The 26,394-nt window shown below is 41.3% G+C and overlaps 1 protein-coding gene across 1 annotated transcript in view; it reads left to right on the top strand.

The window, feature by feature from the left end:
• Window positions 1–19,062, top strand: part of nos1 (nitric oxide synthase 1 (neuronal)) — a gene marked incomplete at both ends in the record, with an annotated part of 44,883 nt that extends 25,821 nt beyond the window's left edge. The window contains 15 exons of the mRNA XM_083979154.1: window positions 962–1,106; window positions 2,057–2,161; window positions 3,039–3,097; window positions 3,213–3,329; window positions 4,353–4,527; window positions 5,664–5,802; window positions 7,034–7,112; window positions 7,985–8,178; window positions 10,546–10,715; window positions 12,588–12,798; window positions 13,895–13,982; window positions 15,727–15,848; window positions 17,278–17,426; window positions 17,948–18,142; window positions 18,940–19,062. Coding sequence (XP_083835280.1) covers window positions 962–1,106; window positions 2,057–2,161; window positions 3,039–3,097; window positions 3,213–3,329; window positions 4,353–4,527; window positions 5,664–5,802; window positions 7,034–7,112; window positions 7,985–8,178; window positions 10,546–10,715; window positions 12,588–12,798; window positions 13,895–13,982; window positions 15,727–15,848; window positions 17,278–17,426; window positions 17,948–18,142; window positions 18,940–19,062 — 2,071 coding nt within the window. The remainder of the gene's footprint in view (window positions 1–961; window positions 1,107–2,056; window positions 2,162–3,038; window positions 3,098–3,212; window positions 3,330–4,352; window positions 4,528–5,663; window positions 5,803–7,033; window positions 7,113–7,984; window positions 8,179–10,545; window positions 10,716–12,587; window positions 12,799–13,894; window positions 13,983–15,726; window positions 15,849–17,277; window positions 17,427–17,947; window positions 18,143–18,939) is intronic.
• Between the last annotated feature and the right edge of the window lie 7,332 nt (window positions 19,063–26,394).

Below are 26,394 nucleotides of genomic sequence, written 5' to 3'. Positions count from 1 at the left end.
TAGACACATGGGAAGGAAGCTGGTGCACTCAGCAGTTAAACTCTTCCAATCAACCCCTCAGGGAGTAATCAGAGCTTTGTCAGTGTTTTTGCCTATATGTGTGTGTGTGTGTGTGTATGCACTCGTGCTTGTGTGTGCTCTGCTATTAATATAATTGCCTCGGGGATATGACAAGCGAAGGTAATCACAATTGTCACGAATCCGCTACCTTGACATAATGTCAGCTGCGTGCTGAAGTGAACCACACGGCTGCAGCCTCCAGTGCCGGTTTCCTTGGTTGAGTAACAAATGTTTTTACCTGATGTATCAGCACGAAGGAGTCGTCTTAAAGGGATAGTTCAACATTTTGGCAAATTGGCCCATTGCCATAATCCCTATAGTTTTAGCAGTAGGTTTGTTACCTTTAATTGTCGGTGCAACCTATTTTTAGAACGGCGGAGCAGAGCCGCGAGCTGCTCAGAGCTACACTAAGGATGGGATTTCTTGGTTTCCCTCATCAAATTCATCAAATAGACAATCCAACAACTCCAAAACGCTCTGGTGGACAAGTTGTGACCTGCACATTCACCACGCAATGAGATAATAACGGAACGTCACAAGACAGAGTTGTTTTAGAGGTAAATGCAGAGACTGCTTGCTGAAAAACTGCCCCTGAAGGCAACGAGCATCAGCGGTTTTGCATGAATTTACCTTGAAAACAACTCATGAGCCTCAGTAGCGTAGCTCTGAGCAGCTCGCCGCTCCGCTCTGCCATTCTAAAAATAGCTTGCACTGACAAATAAAGGTAAAGAACCTACTGCTAAAACTATAGGGATTATGGCAATGGGCCAATTTGCCAAAATGTTGAACTATCCCTTTAAGTCTTGGCACAAGATTAAAAGGTTACAAACATCAGTGGTCTTTTTTGTTTTTTTTCTGTGCATCTTGCTCACTCGCTGTTTTGTCTGCTCCACCTCTGCAGGGCTGTGAAGTTTTCGGCCAAGCTCATGGGCCAGGCCATGGCCAAGAGGGTGAAAGCCACCATACTGTTTGCCACGGAGACGGGCAAATCGCAAGATTATGCTAAAACTCTGTGTGAAATCTTCAAGCACGCGTTTGATGCAAAGGTACGCTTGCTCCTGTCTTGCATCATCTTACTCCAGATAAGTTGGAACCGGAGCCACAGTGTCATTGTACTGATGTCTAATTGGAAAAAAAAGGAGGAATTCAAAGACACCTCCTCCCTCACACACATCCCACACACACTCTCAGCTCTGTGGCTGATGAAGTCAAGAAGATGCCAGCTGAGTGCAGGCAACGAGAGTGTAGAGGAAGAGGAACGTGTGTCTTTGCTTCCTCTGTCGTGCAGTAAAGTGCTACGGGTCGGAGGCAAGATGTAACCAATGAAGCGTTGAGCAGTGCAGTAGTTTAAGACAAGATCCTGCAGCACCCCTGGCTGTGCAAATCTGTTTGGGGGGGAAAAAAAGAGAGAAAGAAAGAAGAAAAAAAGCAAAAACATGCTGTTCTCAATCATACACTATGTGCTTCTCCTCCAGGTCATATCTAATTTTTCCTTCCTGCTTTTCCACTGTGATCAATCACACAAGAAGAGATTCATGCATGCTGAGAGTGGGTGTGTGGAGATGGATAGCAGGGCAGATGTGAACGCCTGGGGGGCAAATCTTCGTTGTCGTCGTGGGGCTAAAGCCCAGTTTTGTTTAGTTTTCTTTTTTTTTCTTTTTTTCCCCCATTTCATGCCTTTGGTTGTGTGTCTAAGTGTATGTGCGTGAATGGCCGGCCAAACACCATCATGTTGAGTGGTATGCATCACGGACGATGGTTGTGTGGCAGCAGCATATTATCATCTCGTTAGAGGCGAGGACAGAGTGGTCATTACAACCTCCTCCTCTGCCAGCGGCTGTGTGTTCAGCCCTAATTTATATGCTCAAGTCATCTGTCGTGTGGAGTGTGTGTCTAGGAGACGAGAGCGAGATAAAGACTATACACCATGTAAGTGTGGGATAAGATTCACTCACTTTTTCTTTTTCTTTTTCTTTTTTTTTCTTTTCCTCTTCAGGTCACGTCGATGGATGAATATGATGTAGTGGATCTGGAGCATGAGACGCTGGTGTTAGTGGTGACCAGCACGTTCGGCAACGGTGATCCACCTGAAAACGGAGAGGTAACTATGTTATATCAATGTTTATGTATAAATATGTCCTTCTCACTCACTACAGAATCTTTTTTTAAAGTTTTCTTAAGACATCCACTTGTACTGTACCATACAGGACATTTAAAGGACTTTCATCGGACTTCCCTCAATCAATACACTATAAAGTACAGAGAACCATCTCTATGGACAAGCCTACCTACTGTATATCAACATCTTCACTATTATTGTTAAAAAACAACTGAAAAACCATTTTCTAGCAAAGATTTGTAACACTTTTTTGGATCTCTGTCCTTAATTTTGTATGCAAATTGCAAATGTTTTAAATATAATGAATCCCTGTATTGCAGGGCTCCACACTGCCCCTAATTGGGAGCATTTTCCCCCTAAATTTTGAGACCCTAACCCCATTTTTGATCTACTTGCACATGTGCAACCAGTAAATTTGCCATTTTTTGTTAACACTGGTGAAATGTGAAAGGAGCGACTTTAATAAACCTGGAATCTGTCATTATAGGTGACAGAACAATGTATGTGAGGATCATGAATGAAAAGGAAATGTGAATATTTGCTCAGCAAGTTAATATAAGTGGTGAATTTTCTGCTTGTGCTCCTAAAATTTTAAGTTAGGGTCCACTGTGCTCCTATTAGTAAAAAAAAGTTAGTCTGGAGCCCTGTATTGTCATTTATTCCTGACATTGAAGAGGGCCATTGTTGTTTTTACATAGGATAGGTATCTTTATGAGCCTTTTTTTGGGCTCTGTACAATGTTTTCTTTCTTTCTCATGTTTAAAATTCTCGTTGTTTATATAAAATCTGCAGCTAAACTTAACCCATTTACACATAGCAACTCACAGATCACTAACAGCTGTTTCTTCTGTTGCTGTAGAAATTCGGAGCTGCCTTAATGGAGATGCGCCACCCAACATCCAACACAGAAGACAGAAAGTGAGCTCAGTCCCTCAGTTCGCCTGCGTTTGTGTTCGTGCATGTCAGTTTCCATCTTTCATCTCCTTTGAGTTACACAACCCCCCCGTGCGTCTCATCTTTTTTCCCTGTCCAGGAGCTACAAGGTCCGTTTCAATAGTGTGTCCTCCTACTCTGACACTCGCAAGTCCTCCAGCGACGAGCCAGAAACCAGAATCAACTTCGAGAGCACCGGACCGCTCGCTAACGTCAGGTAAAGAAAAAACCAAACAAGAACTGATCAGAGAGTCATGGGGAGTTTATGAGATGACTCTTGGCTATATATATATATTTTTAAGTCAACAAGTCATAAAGAAGTTAGGACAGGCTTTAAGTGTAACATTAATGTCTTAAAACATTTACTTTTCTGTATAACTATGCTCAGTTTTATGAAGATTTGTACATCTTTTTAGGATGAAAACACCTCACCAGTCAGTTTAAACACTGATGTATTGGATTTCATAGGGTTAGAGTAAGGGTTATAGAAATTTAAACATATCGCACATATGCTTTTTGACTCAAATATCCCTAATTTTGAGTGTTCAGACCACTTTTCTGTGCCATTACTTGTATTTTTATTGCACATTGTTACATTTTTACTGTGGAAAATGAAATACAATCTTTACCAATCCAACATTAATGAGATTATATTCTAAAACCAGAGCCAACAACAAGGCAAGGCCAGTAAGTAAAGTAAATCTGAAGGTTTGTGGTGTCATCCCAGTTTCCTTAAGCTTCCCTAAACCTTCTTTGTACAAACACTGATATGAAATGTAAAAGTTAAAGATGTTTGTAGTTGTGTAACACGTTGATGTCGTACTGAGCTACAGAAGTGAAGTCTGATTGTTGGCTCTGATCATACTCCGTGAGAGGGGATTTCTTCCTGCGTGAAACAGTTCTGGGGACAAATGTTATCGCAGCGGACAGTTTGCTGATCTGTTAAAGAAGAGCAGACGACAGAAATCTGGCTCAAACTTACATCTGATGTGGGCTGACTGCCTCACAGCAACAACTTGTCTGTTCTCTGAAGAGAGGTTTATTTCATGTTTACATCCATCTAAAAAAAAAATCGAACAGGCGGGGCGGGTGTTCGTAAATCGTCAGCTGTTTTTCAACTGTTTGGACCTCCTGAAGAGGGACGAAAGAACAAGTTTTGTACGTGGGCTGCAGCGGCGAATGTGTGTGTTTTTCTTTTTTAACACCACCTGCTTTTCTTGCTGTGTGTGTGTGTGTTTAGGTTCTCAGTGTTTGGCCTTGGCTCCAGGGCCTACCCACACTTCTGCGCCTTTGCCCACGCTGTGGACACGCTGTTTGAAGAGCTTGGGGGGGAGCGCATCCTACGCATGGGAGAAGGAGATGAGCTGTGCGGTCAGGAGGAGTCGTTCAGAACCTGGGCCAAGAAGGTGTTTAAGGTCGGTTCTGGCTAAGACCCCGTGGGCTTTTCCTCTGTCTTTGGTTCATGATTGGCATGTTTATCTCAGCCTGTATGCAGAAAAACTCAGCCTTAAAATGAGCCCTTAGGCCTTTTGTAACTTTGTGATGTCACAGTTATACTGTACAGTCACTGCCCTCAATTACATTAATCTATCTATCTATCTATCTATCTATCTATCTATCTATCTATCTATCTATCTATCTATCTATCTATCTATCTATCTATCTATCTATCTATCTATCTATCTATCTATCTATCTATCATCTATCTATCTATCTATCTATCTATCTATCTATCTATCTATCTATCTATCTATCTATCTATCTATCTATCTATCTATCTATCTATCTATCTATCTATCTATCTATCTAATTTGATGCCTATAACACATTAAAACCAAACTTATGAGTTATAATGCAGTTATATCACTGTATAACCCTAGTTATAAACACTCATAAATGATCATAATGCTTTGTAATAATAATCCTAACACACTATATTTTAAATTTCTCAGGGATTAAATTAAGTTATGTATGCATGTATGTATGCATGTATGTATGTATGTATGTATCTATCTATCTATCTGTCTGTCTGTCTGTCTATCTATCATCTTGTACATTTTCAAAATGACAGAAAAGTGTAAGGGCCCACAGCAACGGTTTGTCTATAGTAACCCCCCCTTTGGAAACTATCACGGTGTGTAAATAGTAAATATCTTGTCTGATACCTTGGTCAAAGTTATCTGAGAGCTCAAGTCTCCTGGGTTTCCCATTTCTTTTGCAGGCTGCTGCTTTGTTTCCCTTTTTCACACTAAAGTGAACTGTAGAAAACGACATGAGAAATTGTTCCGAAAAAAATTAAATAAGTCTATATTTTAAGCTTGTTTGTAGCGGAAGCTCCCAGTGTCTCAGTTCACTGCTCTTCCTGTGTCTGTGTCTGTGTCTCTAACCCTAACCCTAACCCTAACCCTAGCCTCTCCGGGTCCTTTGTTATTCATGCGCGATGTTCTCCTGCCTTTATCTGTAGGTGTTAAAGGGATGTTTTTCACTAACGTCGGTGTGGTTTTTTTCTGGGGCTCTGTGTGTGTGTGTGTGTGTGTTGTTATATGTCAAGGCCGCCTGTGACGTGTTCTGTGTCGGTGACGACGTGAACATCGAGAAGGCCAACGACTCTCTGATCAGCAACGACCGCAGCTGGAAGAAGAGCAAGTTCCGCCTGACGTACACGGCCGAGGCCCCGGCCCTCCCAGAAGGTAAATAACTATCCTGTGGGAGCTGAGCGACACGCTGCGTAATGCTGTCATGCGGTCATCCACATATATATATATATATATATATATATATCGCCTGGCTCTGCTGTGGAAGGAAAGAAATGATATCAGTGGAGGTTCTGAGTGTCAGCTGGGCTAGATCTGATATAAAACACAGGCTCTTTCATCTAATTTGCATAAATTAATTGGAAATTTCAGCAGTGAGAAAGAGAAGTGTCAGTTATTTTAGCCCCAATACAATTCAATAGCATCTTCCAACATGTTCATACAGTTGGAACAAGGTCTCTCTAAAAGGTTTAAACAAAAACTAAACATTATAGTCTTCATGATCTCATCTGATGGGGGTCTGTGGTCCGTTTTGTGTCAGTTCAGGGGGTTTTAGGACCACTTACAGTAGCCTGGCTAACACCAGACCTCATCTCAATGTGGATTGAGATTCGGTCTGGGAACCACTCATTCATTTTTTTTGTATTAGAGGCGTGGTTTACAAAAGCCCAGAGCTGTTTATTGGCCGCTACGAATGTCTATCAAATGCGTCTGTAGCCTACGTAGCTTATAGCCAATCATGTCAATCATACCCGATGACGTATGTAGAGTGACATGAATCCAATGCGGAAAAAAACGCTAAATGTTGCTCTTTTTTCTAAATAAACTTGAGATATAAACTACTTAAAGGAGAATTGCGGCCATTTTTGACCCGTAAATCGTTTTCCTGATGGTCACCCAGTGTCCCCGCCACAGAAACAAACACTTTTTCCTTGTTGTGATGATGATTCTTTAGAAAAATAAACGGTCGAGCAGTGCAATGGTAAAGTCCATAATATCGCTGACTGTTTATTCTGGCATCAATTTTAGTCGCGTTTTTTACTCACCCCAACACTGGGTGACCATCAGGAAAACGATTTAGGGGTCAAAAATGGCCGGAATTCTCCTTTAAAACACTTTCTAACGCTGCATCGAAAGGTAAAGCGTCTGCTGCCATGTTGGATCGACAAGCAAGTCGCTTCGGTGTGTCGTCATCGTCTTGCTGCCCCCTCGCCCGCTCTGTGTTTGGCAAAAATTGGGTCCATGGTTTCCAGGCTGACGTTTCAGAGCGAATAAAATCACGAGCAAGGCAGCATGGGTATACGCACGCAGTCAGGCTAGTATATTAGACCAAAACAATGTGAATGTCATGTTATGTGATGTGATTTTTGTTTCTGTCTGTCAACAGCACTGTACACTGTTCACAAGAAGAAGGTTTCTGGAGCAAAAATGCTGGAATCTCAAAACTTACAAAGTCCCAAATCCAAGTAAGTCTATACTACATATAAAACATTTTCACTGGAAAACAAAAAGTGAAATATTTCTCTATTTATTTTGGTGTTGAACTGATCTGATGCACTAATAGTCTACTTGCCAACAATGAGTACCCGGAAATGTTGAGTACCCCAAAGTTTTATGTTAGAAATATATAGTATGGGTCCCCAGTATTCAGAAACTGCCGGATGCTAACTTATATATATTGGGCAATTAGCACAATTGATATAATTAGCATAAATTAGCATATTTTGCCTATATGGGCAATATTTCAACAAAATTGACTTGGCTGATCTGGGCAATATTGGAGTGGTTTTAGGGGTTATTGATGATGCTGAATCCATTTCTGACATTTTCAAAATTCAAAATGGCTGTCTAAACCGGAAGTGACCAGATTGAAATCCATCAAAATCGGCCCACTGGCGGTTAAAATCTGGTCACTTCCGGTTTAGACAGCCATTTCTGAAAATGTCAGAAATGGATTCAGCATCATCAATAACCCCTAAAACCACTCCAATATTGCCCAGATCAGCCAAGTCAATTTTGTTGAAATATTGCCCATATAGGCAAATATGCTAATTTATGCTAATTATGTCAATTGTGCTAATTGCCCAATATATATAAGTCAGCATCCGGCAGTTTCTGAATACTGGGGACCCATACTATATATTTCTAACATAAAACGTTGGGGTACTCATTTCATTTCATTTCATTTCCGGGTTCACAATGGGGCCCTATGGGCTGGCAAGTAGACTATAATGCGCTCTTGGTGGTGTCCAGCTCTGTAACTCTGTTTACTGTTATGTGCAACAGACTGAAACACTGGTGCAGCGCCGTTCCCTATAATCTCTGATGTCTCTTGCAGTCGCTCCACCATATTTGTGCGGCTCCACACAAACAACCACGACAGCCTGCGCTACAGGCCCGGCGACCATCTGGGCATCTTCCCTGGCAACCACGAGGACCTGGTTACCGCTCTCATAGACAAGCTGGAGGACGCTCCGCCTGTGAATCAGATCGTCAAAGTGGAGTTCCTGGAGGAGAGGAACACTGCCCTAGGTGGGTGATGATATTAGCGACGTCATGCTTACTCCTCGCGCTTCTGTGGGGGCGTGAAATAAAAAAAAATAAAAAATAAAATCTGGGCAGGGTGTCAAATTCAAAACATGAATAAGAAGCAGGTCTCTGCAGCCTCATCAGACGCCATGAAGTCACACTTTAGCGAGGTATCTGTGCCCAGAAATCTTTCGGTGGAAGCTGCATATTGGCAAACAGTTGTGGTGACACTAGGTGATTTAAGTGTGATTTTCACTGTGACTGTGAAGCAATGTGTTTCTTAAACACAGAATGTGTGCTTCGAAATGTCCCCTTGACAAATAATAAAGCCATTCTTGGTAATAGCTTCTTAAACCTCATCCTGTTTCCCCCTGTGTTGCTAACGGCTACCACACTAGACTATAGACTAGAGTGAATGATTTATTACATACTATAATGTACCGATAAGCAATTATACAGTAAGGCAAGGCACTACAGGCAAAAACACTGTTTTTTCATGCACTGATGAATTTTGAGATTTTGGGCTATTTTTCTTCCTTAACATGTCTTTTTTCAGAAAAATCGAAAGAAATGGTAGAAAATCCACATTAAGGTGGTTATTTTACTTCATTTTGTCTCTTTCGTCCAGTAGATTTGTCATGTCAGGTATCATTGTAAATCGTAAAAGTAAGATTTACATTAACAATCTATGGAATTTTACAGTACAAGTCTTTGAAGGCCATTTTCTCAAAATGAGTTTTTCCTCAGACTCTGAGCCCGAAATCTCCACTTCAGCAGCACTTACAGACACCAAACCTTCCAGTTTTATTCCTGTCTATATTATGAAGGTTTTTTCAGAGGGGATTGTTGATATATCATTCACAGCCTGATTTATACAACCTTTTATTACTAAAAACATGGCGAAATTGTTTTTTTTTTAGGGCTGGTGACACTATTTTCTCATTTACAGAGTGATAAAAGGAGATATCCAAAATCCCCTCTGTAAAAACTTCTGACTCTAATATGTCAACAAAATAAAATAAAAAGAATTTTGAAAGGGGCTTCATCCATTGTTCAGATTTCGGTTCTGAAAATGTATGCAAATTAGCGCATATTTCATTAGATATTGCCTCATTTACATATTTAAACATAAAATTTGACAAAACTTTTAATACAAAAAGTATTTGTCTTAATGTTAGTAATAAACTTGGGAAGTTTCATGGTGATATCTGTTATTTAAAATGTTTACCCTATTCGCCTGCAGTGTCTCCCCATTGTGATAGTTTAGTCTTGTATAGGAGGGTACGTGACCAAGCATGACAGAGGATGTGCAGTGGTTGTTGACAAATGCATTAATAAACATTTTAAATGTCCTATATCTGCTTACAGCTACGTTAGACTGTGTTACAGAGTAATCTAAACCATTCAGTGAAGTGTTTATGTCCCGCTTAATGTATCTTAACAGTCTTCCTGGTTAAATCAAGGATACATTTAAAAGAAATAAAACCAGAGGCAAGAGCTTTAACGGTCCTTTTTATCGGCACGCTGTTGTTGTTCCCTCTCTTTCCTTTTTCATTAGTCAGTCAGCAGTGAATTTCATTTCTCTGCCTCGCCTCGTCGTGATTCACAGGCCCGCGTTTCACAAAAGTGATTTGCAAGCACTGTTTACGTGTCAATGTCATGTTTCACAAATGGCTGTCGCTCCCGAAATAACAAATACATTTGTGTGGTCTACCAGGCTCTCACATACTTATGTAGGCAAGTGTAGAGTTTGTTTGGATTAGTTTAGTGTGAATTGAAACAGGAAAGGGAATGATGTCCTGCTCTAAACAGCAGCTTACATGCAACATGCTTTGAGGTAATATAAAAGGTGTTGTTTTATCATAAAGATTCACATTGTGGGGAGCACAAAAGTGGCATTAGCTGTATGTGAAGCTGTATTTTTCTGCTGCTCAACACAGTTTAAGAACAACACATGCAAATAGAGTAGCACAGTCACCTGGAAACACTTGTGATGCATCTGTGCTACTTGCAGTGCAGCTCTGTATTTAGTTGTGTTGTGTATATATTTGCAGCAAACACGTTTGATGATGTTGACGAGGCTTTTCTGAAGTTGTGTTTTGCCTGTTGCATGTGTTCCCTTAAGTGGCAGAGAGTGTCTTGAGCCCTCTGAGCCACCGTACTTTGCCCCTGTCTCCTCCTGAGAAACAACATCCGTCCTCTGTAGCAGTAAACACTGCACCGTTGCTAGCGCTGAGTTTTATCAGTGCTTTCTTCTCTGTAAACACGCTGCTTGCATGCGGGGAAGAAACAAAACAAAGAGGCTAAAATGTTTATATGAAATTTGAATTAATGCATTTTTACTGTAACCCTTCTTCTCCTCCTCTGCAGGTGTAATCAGCAACTGGACCAATGAGACTCGCATCCCTCCCTGCACCATCTACCAGGCCTTCCAGTACTTCCTGGACATCACCACCCCGCCGAGCCCCGTGCTGCTGCAGCAGTTCGCTGCTCTGGCAACCAACGACAAACAGAAGAAGAAACTAGAGATCCTCAGTCGGGTAAATTCACTTAGTCTTCGGCATTATCATTAACACTGACCTTTAAAGTTATTGAGCTGCTGCTGCTGCGCCGAGCGCTTAGCTCAGTTCGTGACCAGACGCACGAGGGATTTGCAATACATGTGCGTAGGCTTTATCCAAAAATATACTCTCTCTTTTTTTTTCCATTTGTAACTATGCAGACATTTTTTTTTTCATCAAGACACTTTCTATTTAAAAAAAAAAGAAGTCTCCGCCATGTGTTTAATGCACAACAGTAACTAACACATTCAAACATGTTTGCTATCAAAACACGGGAGACGGTTTTCTGTGTCTGAAAGCCGATTTGATGCACTTTGCACCGATGGAAATACATACAGTAGGAGTGAGCTGGCGCCAAATTAAAGCCGTTGATCGCTCTAACCCAGAGCCATTCCCCCCCTTGCAGAGCCTCCCACAACTCACTCTCCATTTTTGTCAATGTGTGGAAAAAGGCTGGCTGAGGCCAAGCAGTGACTCATGTTGCTCATACGTTGAATCATTGTCACCAAAGCAAAGAGGAGAAGAAGAAGTGGAAGAAGAAGGAATGGCTTCTGAATCAGTGCTGCAGATCGGTTTTATTTTTCGAGCTCCTGGAGCAGGGTGTCTAATATGACTTTTCTGCAAATTCTCATCATGGTAATTAGAGAACGGTCAATTATTGTGATTTTTCGAAACAAATTTAACAAGATCTCAAAGTAACTACTGTAATTATGTCACTCTCCCACAGTCCCATCTGTTTATCAAGGTTAAAGTGTTTTTGCTGTTGAAGATTTTACTTTCTAATTGAAAGGTTCTTCAGACAGTGCTTCAGGCTCAGTATGAGTTTCATAATCTGCACTGTGTCGATCATTAGCAACTTGAGAACAAAGCAAAACACAGATTTTTTTTTTTTTTTTTTTTTGAGAGCCTGGTGGCAGTTCTCTAAATCCATCCCATCCAAATGTCAGTGATGACACACAAAAACAGTTGGGCAGTGATATGAATGGAGAACGACGACGTCCCTGCTTGTGGCTGCCTCCTGCTCTCCAGTCAGAAATGTTTACAGATCTAAAAGAGGAAGCCGTCCTCCTCTTATCCTGTTGTTATGGTTCTTACTTTGGTTTCTTAATTATTAAAGAGGAACTATGAACGATTTTTAGCTTCACTATGCTACATTTTACCTTAATTAAACAGCTTTGGAGTAGTTTGTGGTGGTTTAATAAATGACAGAGCGACATAAACGCGCCCTGTAACCCGTAATCTCTTGGTTATGACAGATGAGACGACACAAATATACATGTTGCAACATCGCATATAATATATATATATAAGGTTATCTATGGCTCTATTGATGGCCCAAGTGACTTGTATAGTTCCTCTTTAAAGGGATAGTTCAACATTTTTGGCAAATTCACCACGCTATGAGATAATAATGTAATGTTACGAGACAGAGTTGTTTTCGAGGTAAATTCATGCAAAACCGCTGATGCGCGTTCCTGGCGGGGGCAGTTTTTCAGCAAGCAGTCTCTGCATTTACCTCGAAAACAACTCTGTCTTGTAACATTCCGTTATTATCTCATAGCGTGGTGAATGTGCAGGTCGCAACTTGTCCACCAGAGCGTTTTGGAGTTGTTGGATTGTGTGTTTGATGAGTTTGATGAGGCAAACCAAGAAATCGAGCAGCTCGCGGCTCTGCTCCGGCGATCTAAAAATAACTTGTACCGACAATCAAAGGTGATGAACCTACTGCTAAAACTATAGGGATTATGGCAATGGGCCAATTTGTTGAACTATCCCTTTAAGATTGGACAATTTACCCCCCCCATATCCCGTTGTAAGTGTCCTCCTCCTCCTCTCTGTTTGACACCTCAGGGCCTGCAGGAGTACGAGGAGTGGAAGTGGTACAACAACCCGACGCTGGTGGAGATGCTGGAGGAGTTCCCCTCCATCCAGATGCCCTCCACCCTGCTGCTCACCCAGCTGCCCCTGCTGCAGCCTCGGTACTACTCCATCAGCTCCTCTCCCGAGCTGCACCCGGGAGAGATCCACCTCACCGTCGCCGTGGTCTCTTACCGTGCCCGAGGTAAGCACCTGCTACTCATCTTTTTCATTTCGACACCTGCACTCACTCACTCACCGAGCTGAGCCTTTAGATATTAACATCCCTCCGAGGACCCTCAAGACTGTGTAGGTGTAGCGGCAGGTGCTTTTCTGCTGACCGGGATGATGAACCTGAATGCTTCCCATTAGGCTTTTGAGAGTCTGAAATTGTTTTCTCTTTATCGCTGACATTTCACGTGGTCATGTTCTTGACATTTTAGTAAAGCTGCTAAATAAACTCAAGCAGCCGCTGTGGTTTCTAAACAGTCTCCAAAAGCAAGTTATCACATAAAATAGAGCATTTCCTGTATATCTCTATATACTATATACGTATATACATGCATATATACACTTTACTTTTGTTGAGTTTATGCTGTGGATACAAACTGTGCTGCTGCTGTTTTCAAGGTTGCTGCAAAGACTTGAGAAGTCAAATGACTCAGCCTCTGCAAAAAACTCTGCGATGGCTCAAAGAAAATTGATTGGAAGTTATCTTTGAAAGCCAGTCTCCTTTACAGGGCGGCTGCTGGACCACGGGTTTAATTACAAGGAGCAGTAGATTTAGAAACACCTCGGGAAGATTCAGCATCTCTAAACAGATTCTATTTACAGATATGGACACAAACATAAAAACGAGGGAAAGCAGAGCAAGTATACATGTACCTGTCTGCATGACACTATACAGTATATGTATATTTGTATATGTATATAAACTGCATCGCCCACCCAGGTCTCAATTTTGTTATTAATATATTAGAAAGCTCTTATATTTCCACCTTTGCAATTAGCATCCATTATCTCCGCCATGCAAACATTAACAGAAGCTGCTCGCTACGATTTTCTCACACATCATTTATGTAATGTATACTTGTGCAAACACTATGATTGAACAAGCAGCGTGTGAATTACTGTAATTTCCCTTTAAAGAGAGAGAGAGATGGCTCTAGCCTTGGAAAACATGTTAGGGACGCACACACAAACCCACACTTCTTCTGTTAGTTTGTGCACTTAAAGAGAGTGGGAGGCAGAGGGGAGGGGGAAAAAGGTGAAGTGTTTGTTTAGTAATCATCCCTTTTCAGATGGAGAGGGACCTATCCATCATGGAGTGTGTTCATCGTGGCTCAACAGGATAGAGAAGGGGGAGATGGTGCCGTGTTTTGTCCGCGGGTAAATATCACAAATGCTTTTTTTATTCCAAGGAATTTTGCAGAATGTCAGCTGAATGTCAGTCCTGTGGCACGTTAAAGGAAAAGTTTGACATTTTGGGAAGAATAATCTAATATGGTTTCCTGCGGGGAGACACACACACACACAAGAAGCTGGAAGAAGCCACTGTCATGTTTGTGCCTGGCCTGCTGAGTTAGTCGCCTAGTTAACTGGTTAACTTAGCTTAGCATTCAGACTGTAAAACAGAGAAACAGCTGCTCATGCTCTATCCAGAGGAAAACAAAAATACTAATAAATGTATTTATAAAGCGCTTTATATTAAAGTGCTGTACAAGTTGATAGAAACAAAGACAAAAGACAAAAGACATCAAAAACTGCAAGCAGAAACATGCACCATACCAAAAACACAACGCACACTTGAAACAGGACATCACTGATGAAAAAGTGAGCAACCTAAAACTCATATACAACGGTAAATAAATGGGTCTTAAAGGGACAGTTCAACATTTTGGCCATAATTCCTATCGTCATAGGAGTAGGTTTATTACCTTTAATTGCCAGTGCAAGATCGGCGTGCGGTACTTTCGCCTTTCCCTCGACAGACAAGTTGTCACCTGCACATTCACCACGCGATGAGATAATCATGTATATAACATTACGAGACAGAGTTATTTTTGAGGCAAAGTCGAAGCTGCAACTACACTCCAGACAAGGCTGCTGGGCGGAGTGATTTCAAAAGCACAAGTAGTTCTGAGTATTTGCTTCATGTGTCGTAATGTTACATAATTATAATTATTTCATAGAGTGGCAAATGTGCAGGTCACAACTTGTCCACGAGAGCGTTTTGCAGTTGTTGCATTGTGTATATAGTTTGATGAGGGAAACGTGAAAGTACCGTGCGCCTACATCTCTGCCCCACTGATCTAAATACAGCTCGCACAGACAATTAAAGGTAATGAACCTACTCCTATGACTATAGGGATTATGGCAATAGGTGAATTAGCCAAAATGTTGAACTATCCCTTTAAGCTTTGATTTAAAAACCTCATTCCACAGTGTCGGTGCTCGGTAGGAAAAGGCCTGCTCACCAACCGTCTTCTTTTTGACCTTCGGGCCACACAAATCTGCCGAACCAGTACCAATAAAACTCACTAATTAAGACATTGTTTAAGTAGCATTGCAGTTTGACCTTCACTGGTTGCTAAGCAACTGGTCCAAGAAATAGTCCGACACATGTTTTCACACTAAATAAAGGCGATATGTGTCAATTAATGAGGAGCAGAGGTGCTGGTTGTCCAAGCTAGCTGTTCAATCTTCCTGCTATGATAAGCTCAGAAGCTGCTGACAGTGGGTTCAGATTTTGGATCCAGACATGAAAACGCACGTCACATCCACCCATTCACTCATTCACATTCATGCAGATAACTGATGATGATGTACATTGGGAGTAAACTGGGGTTCAGTATTTTGCCCAAGGACGCTGCGATGTGCAGAAAACCACAGACTCACACTGATTAGAGGACGACACAATCTTATTTCCTGAGCCTCAGCCCACCCACTCACGGCCGATCACTCCTCTGATCTAAGGCTTTACCAGAATGTCGATAAGTGTGTTTCCCAAGCTCTGAGACTTTAGATTAATGCTACACGCTATGTGAGAACTTTTAGGATATTTCAGTACATTTATTCATTAATTTCTGTCTTCTTTTTTTTAATTGTGTAATTTCTTTCTTGGTGGTTTCAGTGCTCCGTCGTTCCAACTTCCCAAAGACAACCACGCACCTTGTATCCTGGTGGGTCCAGGAACAGGCATCGCCCCGTTCAGAAGCTTCTGGCAACACAGATTATACAACTTTGAACACAAAGGTTGGTTTTTTCCTCCTTCATTCTCTGGAGATTTACTTTTGAACCAAGTATTTATTGGTATTCATATGTATTTACACATATATTTTGGTTTACATCAGATTTTGATTTGTTACATACATACGAAAACTCAAAGTTATTCAACAAATGTATAAACTGAACAGTCGAAGTTTGGCAAACAACTTAGGCTCATTGGATTGTTTCTGACATTCTTCTGCACAAATCACAAATTAACTTGGACAGTTCTCCTAAAACAGCATAGTTTGACAGTGTTTCACATTGCTAGATTGAAGTATTTGCTTACAGGAGCCCATCTTGTTCTGAAAATTTCCATCTTAAAGGAAAATTCTGGTCATTTTCTAAGTAACGCTCTACAGCTCCATAGCGACCATAGGAAAAAATCTGAGTAAAATATGTGCAGACCGGACCTAGCTCTCCTCCGGCTAGATGCGCTACACTGCAGTTAAACTGTGAAGTAACAGGGGCAGTTCTTCTAACCGCGACTTTGGCCTCTATATAATGCTCAAAATATCACTACACATGCTTTGCAACATCCACCAGTTCCTTACCACACAACACTGAGTCTGCATAACTCCATTAATATGAGAGAGCAATGTTAACGTGTGTTTTTATCACGTACCTCTGTTTACTCTAGCTTCCAGGGTAGACCTTACGAGTCGACTGTTGAGCTCGGGACTGTTTCCATCAACAAAGACAAAAATGCGAGGAAAACATGGATTTAGGAGGGGGGGAAAAGCATTAATATGAATATAACTGCTTTTCTCCCCATCCAAAATCATTTTTTTTCCCTCCTAACTCCATGTTTTCCTCGCATTTTTGTCTTTGTTGATGGAAACAGTCCCGAACTCGACAGTCGACTAGTAAGGTCTCCCCTGGAAGCTAGAGTAAACAGTACGTGATAAAAACAGCTAGCAGGAGGAGAGCTAGGTCCAGTCTGCACATATTTTCGCACTCAGGGACCTAGAGCTGTAGAGCGTTACTTAGAAAATGACCGGAATTCTCCTTTAAGATGAAGGTGTGCTGTTATCTTCTCCATTACATATTCCTTCTTCACTCTCTTCTGCCACTGAGGTGCAGTAGGACGGACGGAGCGTACTTATTGCCACCTTAACTTACAGTACGTTAGAGGCCTTGGAGTGGGTTTTTAACTGCTGTACATGAACCAAGGCCCTGATCTTCAATTTGATGGCTGATTATGTGAATATATCCTGGACAAGCTCATTCATTTAGTCCTCTAATTAAAACCCTGTCACATGCACCTCCGAGTAATGACACGAAATCAGATCAAATCCCTGTCAGAGGTTTTAGATAATACACAGAAGAAGAAGAAGAAGAAGAAGAAGAAGGCAGGCAACGTCTCCATTCAGAACAACAACACAGTAACTCCTGCATTTGTCCGTCACCTTTCCAGGGATCGAATCGTGCCCCATGGTCCTGGTGTTTGGCTGTCGGCAGTCGGAGATGGACCACATCTACAAGGAGGAGACCATCCAGGCCAAGAACAAAGGCGTGTTCAAGGAGCTGTACACGGCCTATTCCAGAGAACCGGGCAAACCAAAGGTAACACAAAGCACCAAACCTGTCTATGAGTGCAGATGAGTCAGTTTATCACAACTCTCTCTGGACAGGCTGTGTGGGTTTGAAATAAAATCACAGAGGAGAGAAAGAGTCAAATAAAAAGCAGCAGCAGCGGTGGTTACTGGGTCTGGAGTACACTCACTCCAATTCACATCATTTGTTTCCACTTTACGACTTTCGACTGCAGTCCTTCAGATAACATTTTTATTATTTGAGTCTGTGCACTCCTCACCTTCATGTTCCTGCTTCTTTATCTGCTCTGAACAATTCTCTGTGGTGGTTTTTTTTATTCCTGCGCACACCGAAGCTCTGTAATTGAGTTTAATAGAAAAACTGAAGAAGTATAATTTTCTGTAATTATTTAGTCTCTGAGCGCAGCAGCCTCTCCGATCGCAGTTTGCACTTGACTGACTCGTTTCACATTGTTTCTTCCCTCACACATGACTTCTTCGTACACGCTCATCACTCCTCCTCCTCCTCCTCCTCTTCTGCCTCTCTGTCAGAAATACGTACAGGATGTACTGCGCGAGCAGCTGTCAGAGACGGTGTACCAGTGCCTGAAGGAGGAGGGAGGACACATCTACGTGTGTGGGGATGTCACGATGGCCGGAGACGTTCTCAAGACTGTCCAGCACATCATCAAGCAGCAGGGCTGCATGAGCCTGGAGGACGCCGGCTTCTTCATCAGCAAGCTCCGGGTAAGAGAGAGGGACACGGTGCAGCAGCGTCACCGTGGTCAGGAAAGAGGAGGCGACTAGTTTGAATCCTGGATGAGCTGTGAGAACAGAACTTAAAGCACTGCAGAGGTGCCGTTGAGCAAAGCAGTCACCCCCCACCACCCACCCCACAGCTGAGCGTCGGCAGCTCGACGACGCAGCTTCTGCACCTGAGTAGCTGTAACTGAAGCGTGGAGCTGTTGAACAACAGACAGCTTGTTTAATCAGTATTTCCTGAGGAAAACAAAAAGAAAGAATAGAGGTTAAAAAACACCGCCCACTGACTTAATTTCATTTGTGTATTCAAGGGTAAAAAGGCTAAATATAGCAGCGCTGCACGTCACTGACACACCTGTGTGTAGTATGCAAATGCAGAGATGCTCAGTGAATGTGTAAAATGCAACGACTGCAGTCACCAGGGGGATATATTTGTCCTTATACAAAAGTTTAAAGGGAAGGTGTAAAGATAAGAGGAAGAATCTCAGCATTCAGCACACAGTTACGTTAAAACAAACTATTTTAATACTATTCATGCACCTGCTCTTTAAGATGACTAATCTGTTTGCAGTGTGAATAATAATCTACAGCTCAAACATGTCTACGTGCTCTCAACCTCACAATACTGCTCACATATTCTTTTACTTGTTTGCTTTGTCTTTTAAATCACTCTTGTCACTCACTTTTTTCAATATCTCAAGTAAAACCCATGTCACATGTTCTCTCCTCTTGTCTCTCTTTCTCTCTCTTTTTCTCTGCCTGGATCATTTCACTGTCGTCAGGATGAGAGTCGTTACCATGAGGACATCTTCGGTGTCACCTTGCGCACCTATGAGGTCACCAACCGGCTTCGTTCAGAGTCCATCGCCTTCATTGAGGAGAGCAAAAAGGACTCAGATGAGTGAGTGCTCAGTGTCCTTCATTCCCACAGGGGAGTGTTATCCCCTCAAGGTTGTTTTTTTCTCTACTGGCAGATTGTGGATCTTAAAATAAACAAATGACCTGTACTTTTTCACTGGTTGAGTGGAATCTCAGTGGGTTGAACCAAAAATAAAAGCACTTCCTGTGAACTTTTGAAGCCTCAGGGTCGATAAAGGTTCATCCTAGAGCTAATACGAATGTGCCATAGACATTTCTTACATGTAGTGTTAACATTTTTGGCTTCTATGTGACACAAATGACCATCATAATACATTTTATAGTAGATTTTGACACTTCTTAATGAAATAATAATTAGAATTCATTCTCCAGGGATCATCAATATTACTTGGGAAATTTTGATTTTAAAAAAAAAAGAAAGAAGATGACAACAATTCTCCCCCATCTATTATTGTTAAAGTAATTTTAGAAAGGCCGAAATATCAGCATATAAAGATTGGCTCTCTGTATCTATGAAGCTGCACCAGCTGTACAACATTAAATGAGGTATTTAGCTATTGCTACATAGCCAGTGTTAGTATTAGCAGCTGTTTACTTGCCAGTCTAGGGGAAAAATGTGAATCAGATCATCAAACTCTATTCCTCTAGTCACCAACAGCTGTACTGTATCCAGTGGTGCAAAAACAAAGCCACTGTTTACAGATCTCTTCACTTACAATGAAGTTAGCATGCTAACCAGCTAGCCCCGGTTTGTGATGTCACATTCCCAGTAGCCTCCAGTCCAGCGTTATGACCTCACGACACTGGTCGGGAAAACTTTTTTTGCTTTTTCTGTTTCAGTTGTGTTTTACTCAAACTTTTGGTTGGTATATCTATTAAAGGGATAGTTCAACATTTTGGCAAATTGGCCCATTTCCATAATCCCAATAGTCATACTGTAGCACCTTTATTTGTTGGTGCAAGCTATTTTTAGAACGGCGGAGCAGAGCGGCGAGCTGCTCAGAGCTACGCTACGGAGGCTCATGGGATCTTGGTTTCCCTCATCAAACTCATCAAATACACAATCCAACAACTCCAAAACGCTCTGGTGGACAAGTTGTGACCTGCACATTCACCACGCTATGAGATAATAACAGAACGGTACAAGACAGAGAGTTGTTTTAGAGGTAAATTCATGCAAAACAGCTGATGCGCGTTGCCTTCAGGGACAGTTTTTCAGCAAGTAGTCTCTGCATTTACCTCGAAAACAACCTACTGCCTTTAAGTATCAATCGTTTTGATATTCTAGGTATAAATAGCATCTATTCAAACAGCAGCCTGGCTAGTGACCTATTTTACAAGTAGCTATATTTGCCTTTTTGTTATCATTTTTCAGTCATGTGGATGATCTGCTGATTCATGACTTATCTTTAAAAATAGCACCACATACATTACATTCATTTCCTCCCTCCTTCATTCATGCAGAATCTTCCCCTCCCTCCTTCCTTCCCCCATTGGTTCATTCTCAGTCTTATCTGTTTTCTAATGGATTTTAGGAAACATCATTCCCTCTGCAACTGAGTGGGAGTCTATGATGTGTTATCTTTATTTATTCATCTTTTTTTTTCCTTAATCAGAGGATCTTCCAGCTGGTTTGAAGCTCATGCGTTTCAGCCTCAGCCCATTGAGATTTATCTGGACCAGTGAGATTAGCTCCATCTCGAAAAGAGAATTAGTCTATAAGTCCAAGTCCGCAATCTGCAACCTGTAGTTGTCGTCGTTGTTGTGTGATGATGCTGATGTGTTATCGCTCTCCGGTTTTTCAGATGAAAACAGAGTGGGTAACCATGGAAACCCCGTGGAGAAGGGGGCCTTTAAACTAACAGGATTAGAGCCGAGAGAGAGAAAAGAGAGAGCGAGTGGCTCTGTTCCATTTCTGTTTTTGTTTCCGTCGTTATTTGTGCACATTCAAGATTAAACACTTCATATACCCTTGCCATGAGAGCGAAAACAAGGGCCCTACATAGCCACTATGGCTCATTAAGTACCAACATAATGCATCACAGACGATGGTTCCTGTGTGGATTGTCACTTGAATTTCACATTTGGCCATCAAAGCCCCTGCTTGCTGGATGAGTAATGACTGTAACATCTCTATTTCTATGTCTCTGTTGCTCTGTCTGTCTGTCCATCCGTCTGTCTGTCTCTCTCTCTTTCTGTCTTTTCTTTCTCAGGGTTTTCTGCTCGTAGGTCTGTACGAATGGGGAGGGGGGCTATCCGACAACAACCAGTCTGGAGGACACAGCAACGCTGGTTAAAGAATACTGTGCCAATTTTTGTACTGTAAAAAAAAAAGAAAGAAGAGTTTCGTTCTTTTTGTTATTTCTTTGTTTCTTTCTTCTTCTTTTTTTATACCACTTTAATGTTTCTGTTGGGCTCTGCGGTTTTGTCTGTAGCAAGTTGGAAATGTTCTGTTCCCTGAGAATCTGTTTTGCTTGTTGATGATACTTCCAAAAACTATTGAAAATTGATCATTTTGATTCATAATGTGTGCACCTAGTGTAATGACCTGCCTCATTGTGAATGCATGACCAAGACAAGAATATACTCAACAAATATAATATACTCTGTGTTATTGTTAAAGTTTAAAAAAAAGAGACTTTTATTGAGGGTTTTTATATTTGCAAGGAAATGTGTTGCGTTGATAACAAACGGACATTTCTGATTTCAGGAAAGAATCAGGGCTGATCAAATCTATTTAGGCTGTCGGGCTGTTTTTTCTTCTTCTTCTTCTTCTTCTACTTGTTTTTTTGTTTGTTTGTTTGTTTTTTTACATTTCACACAAAGTTAGAAACGTGAAAGTTGTACAGGCATGCAGATGGCATTGTCGTATCGGACAGACAGGTCACCCTGAATTATGAAAACAGCGATTCTGTCACAGCCTCAACCAACATATTATCTCGCTCTTCACTGGCAATCCATCAAATGGCATCAGCCTCGGTGCCAGCTCTCCTCTTATTGGCCCGTTCATTCTCTCATAACATCATAATAATCTCATGTGTCCCAGCTGGCACTCACTCGCCCGCCCACTGCAGCTGCATCACAGGAGTGTGGTGGAGGGGCAGACGACGTAACAGCGGCGCCGAAGAGGAGCAAGCGTTGAACCTGTGTCACTTCATGTTTAAGATAAACTCCAGTTATTAAGGAAATAACAGACTTCTTCACGGCTCTCAGGTTTTTATTGATGATCATATCGACGATTATTCATGTTTTGCGGAGACTGAAACTATGCTCGTTCTGTTTTTATGCTGAGAGTCAGACGAGAGCATCGACGACGCCTCTCTCATGTCTGCGGAGTAAAGAAGTAGCTACAGGCAGCAGCAGCGGGTCAGCAGGCGCTCAGACCTGAAACAGCCCTGCAGGGAGGAGGTGCGTTGGTGGTGGTGGTGGTGGTGGTGGTGGGGGGCGCGTTATTTCAGACACAAACACTAAAACACTGCCTGCACAGCTTTTATAATACTCAGAGGCGGACTTTAAAGGGATAGTTCACCCAAAATTCAAATTTCACTCATTATCTACTCACCCTCATGTCGACCAAGAGCTGTGAGAAGTTTCAGAGTCCTCCGTGCCTTCTCTGAGTTACGGGGGGGTCGGCGCAGCAGTATTTGTCCATATAATGGTTGTGAATGGATACCACTTTTCTTCGTCCAAAAAGACACACCAAAAAACATCCAAATACCTCCATAGTGCTCGTCTGTAATGTCCCTCTTGTATTGAAGCCCCGACATGAGAAATTGTTCCGCCTGCACTGACACAGGAAGAGCAGTGAACTGAGACACTGGGAGCTTCCGCTACAAACAAGCTTAAAATATAGACTTATTTACTGTAATTTATTTCGGAACAATTTCTCATGTCGGGGCTTCAATACAAGAGGGACATTACAGACGAGAGGTATGGAGGTATTTGGATGTTTTTTGGTGTGTCTTTTTGGACGAAGAAAAGTGGTATCCATTCACAACCATTATATGGACAGCTCTTAGTCGACATGAGGGTGAGTAGATAATGAGTGAAATTTGAATTTTGGGTGAACTATCCCTTTAACATATCTGGGAATTTATCACAACAACAACAATTTAATTTAATTTAATTTATTGGTTTATTTGAGAGGGACAGTGCAACAGAGCCAGAGTTAGCCAGTAAGGCTAGTTTCCATCTGTTGTCCCTGGCCAGATGTTACAGGCAACCTAAGAACCAAAAAAACAATTAAGCAATGCATTAAAATACAGCTGAAATTACATATCAATTTACCTAAAAGCTCATGCTAACAAATAGGACATGTACATAACAGAAGGCAGGTGACACATAGCAACACTGGCATGCAGACATAACATGCAGACAGAAAAAGAAAAGTAGGCTACCGTAGATTAGGCTACATATAGTTTCATACTTTTGTCCAGATGATTTGAATCACAGGAAAAGTAGAAACAATGGGAAAAGTACAATGGGATATTAGGGCGCCATTGTAGACTGAAGAGTTGAGTTGGCAGAGAGGGGGGAGGCGCTTAAAGGTTAAAGTAGTAAAATTGCGCCAAAAAAATTGGCTATTCTTAACTGATATAAAATCAAAAAATATATATTTAATTTTTTTCTATTTTTCTCGTATAGCCTATTTATGTTTTTTCTCGCAAATCCATGACTTAATACTATGAAATATGAAGTTTTGGGGGTTTTTTTTAATCAAAAATTTGTGACTAAGTTTTGCGTTTTAAGCTTGTTTATTTTTTTAACCCAGTATGTCAGCATCATAGTTGTGTAAACCAAAGTGCAAAAACAACACATAGGCCTAGCGGTTAACTGGAGTTTATGTAGCAGACTTTGCTTCCTTTGCTAATTTGCTTCCTGTTTCCAGCCTTTAAAGACGTAACCTTTAAAAAAAAAAAAATGCAATTCTTACACTGTGGTTTTTAAACAAACAACATGTAACGTCTGTTACTGAGATTTAGATTTACTGGAAGAAAACATTTGTTAGCTTTGGGTCGCGCTAGCTCTTTTAATTTGCTAAGCATGCTAAGCTAAGCTAACTGCGTCACGTTTACCGCACAGAGACAATATTGGTGGTGATCCTCTCGCCTAACTCTCAGCAAAAAAAAGAAAGAAAGTTTTTTAATTTTACTATTTTTTTTAAAATGAAGTCTCTCTGATGAAGAAAACATTGTGAAAAGAAGCAAAAAATAAAACGACAAAGATCTGCGTTAGCGGCGCGAGCTGCACGGATCACATCTGACAGCTGTCGACTTCGTCACCTACTGAGCTTTTAAAATTTGCATGTGTCAACAGCCTCATAACTCCTCTGCCTCTTGCCTTACATTAACTTATCTGCTCCTGCCTACACACACACACACACACACACACACACAACCACACACCACCATCATCATCATCCTCCTCCTCTCTTTTGTCTCTGCATGATGTTTTATATTTTGTATTTTTTCCATTTGCGCTACCTTGCGGCTCACATGCCACTCTTTCACTGTGACCTGACACCTGCTCAGTAGCATCAGCATATGTTTTGAGTGCCATATCGATCATTATTATAAAGTGTGCAGCATCTCTGTAACGAGTGGGTGTAAACATGCATGTGTGTGTGTTACCTCATCTACCTGGTCAGATTTTTCCTTTTTTTTTTTTTTCTTTTTTTTTAAAGAGCATGAATTTAGCTAAATGAAATCTGACAGATGGTGTTTTGGTAACGAGGAAACTGCCCACATGGCTTTTTTTTATTTGAGTTTTTGAGTTTTTGATCTCAGCAGTTCAGTTCCTATTGTTGCAAGTCTTTCATCTCGAGGCGATGGCTTCACCGCCGTTGGTCATTTATTTGCTGCTTATCCAATGAGTCAGGGTTGTAATTTGAATATATTTGTGCAGGGGCGGGCAGTGGGGGGGCTCCATTGTTTATTTATCCCCCCCCCCCCAATCTCTCTCTGTGTGGTAACCTGTGGTTTCTCTCATCAGCCTTTCAAGTCTTGTGTCCACTTTTTCTTTTGTCTTTGATTCAAACTTAAAGATAGCTGTTGAGCATGATTAACGGGTTTCAATGTGACGTCCCGAACAACTGCTGAGAATATGTTTGTGTCGGTTTCTTTTCTTTTCTTTCTTTATTACTGCCGGGAGAGAAGGGGGTCCGTCCCCGTCGTCCCCACTGTTGCTCATTCTGGATGAATGTCTCCTCTTGTTATAATTTGTTCGAAACACATTATTTAGTTTAATTGGAGTGAGAGCTGTCAAGAAAATGTCTGTGTTGTAAAATGTGCAACAGGAAAACAACAATTGATACGAGATATAGCTTCTATATATAGCTTCTATATATATATATATTCAAAGTATAAAATATAAAGAGTACCACTTTGATCTTTTCTAAGAATGTATTTTGATTATGTAAATGAGCACTATGATTCTGCTTGATTTAAAAACAGACAAAAAAAAAGGCCTCTTCTCTATGTCGTCTCTCATATCCTTTAGGTATGGGATGATAAAACAGCAGCATTAAATAAATGCATGGTGATCTTCTGTCTCCTGTTCATATTTAAAAATAATTATACATTAAAAAAAAAAAGATTAAAAAAAAAAAAAAAAAGCTCTGTCTATTTACCAGCACTTTGTCAGTCAGTGAGACTGTATCATGAGGTCCGGCCTTTCTCACACATGGGGGTGGAGGGGGGTAAAGGGGGGGGGAGGGCTTTGGATGCTTCAAAACTTTCTGGAGAGTTTTGTTTTTGTTTTGTTTTTATTCATTTTGTTTTTTTTTATTTCTGTGTTTGCATATTTGCTGCTGCTATATGAACAACTCTGATCCAATCAGCCTCTGCTAATAATGACCTTTGTTGTGTAATTGATTGATCGAGGATACTATTCCATTTTAATGCATCAACTTGCAAGGACTTTGCATTTACTTACAAATAAAGAGAAACATTTACAGAATATGTCAACACAGTTTCCTTGGTTTGCTTTTTTTGTCCTTGTTTAGAAGAAACGAGTCGGTGAGATTGGAGAGGTTTACTCCTCGCGCCGGGGGACTTGTTTAAGGTCAATGCGTTTTATTTTGAAGGTCAGATTTAGAGATGTTGATAAAGAGCTTTTGCTCTGAAAGGAGAAACAAGAATTACAGCAAACAAGCCCCGACACTCTCCGCCCTCCTCTTCTTCCTCCTCCTCCTCCTCCTCCTCCTCCTCCTCCTCTTCCTGTCTTTGTAAGTGCTGGTCGTCATGGCTCAGAGAGCTGGCACTCTGAGGGTAGGCCTCTCGGGCGCCATGGCAACCGGTCAACAAAACAAGTCGTGCAAACTTTACACAAGGACTCTGATTGGTAACCGGCTGTCAGGT

The sequence above is a fragment of the Trachurus trachurus genome (assembly GCF_905171665.1).
Source record: "Trachurus trachurus genome assembly, chromosome: 9".
Lineage (NCBI taxonomy): Eukaryota > Metazoa > Chordata > Actinopteri > Carangiformes > Carangidae > Trachurus > Trachurus trachurus.
Note: the sequence above shows the minus strand (reverse complement) of the source record. Positions and strands in the feature narration are given on the sequence as shown.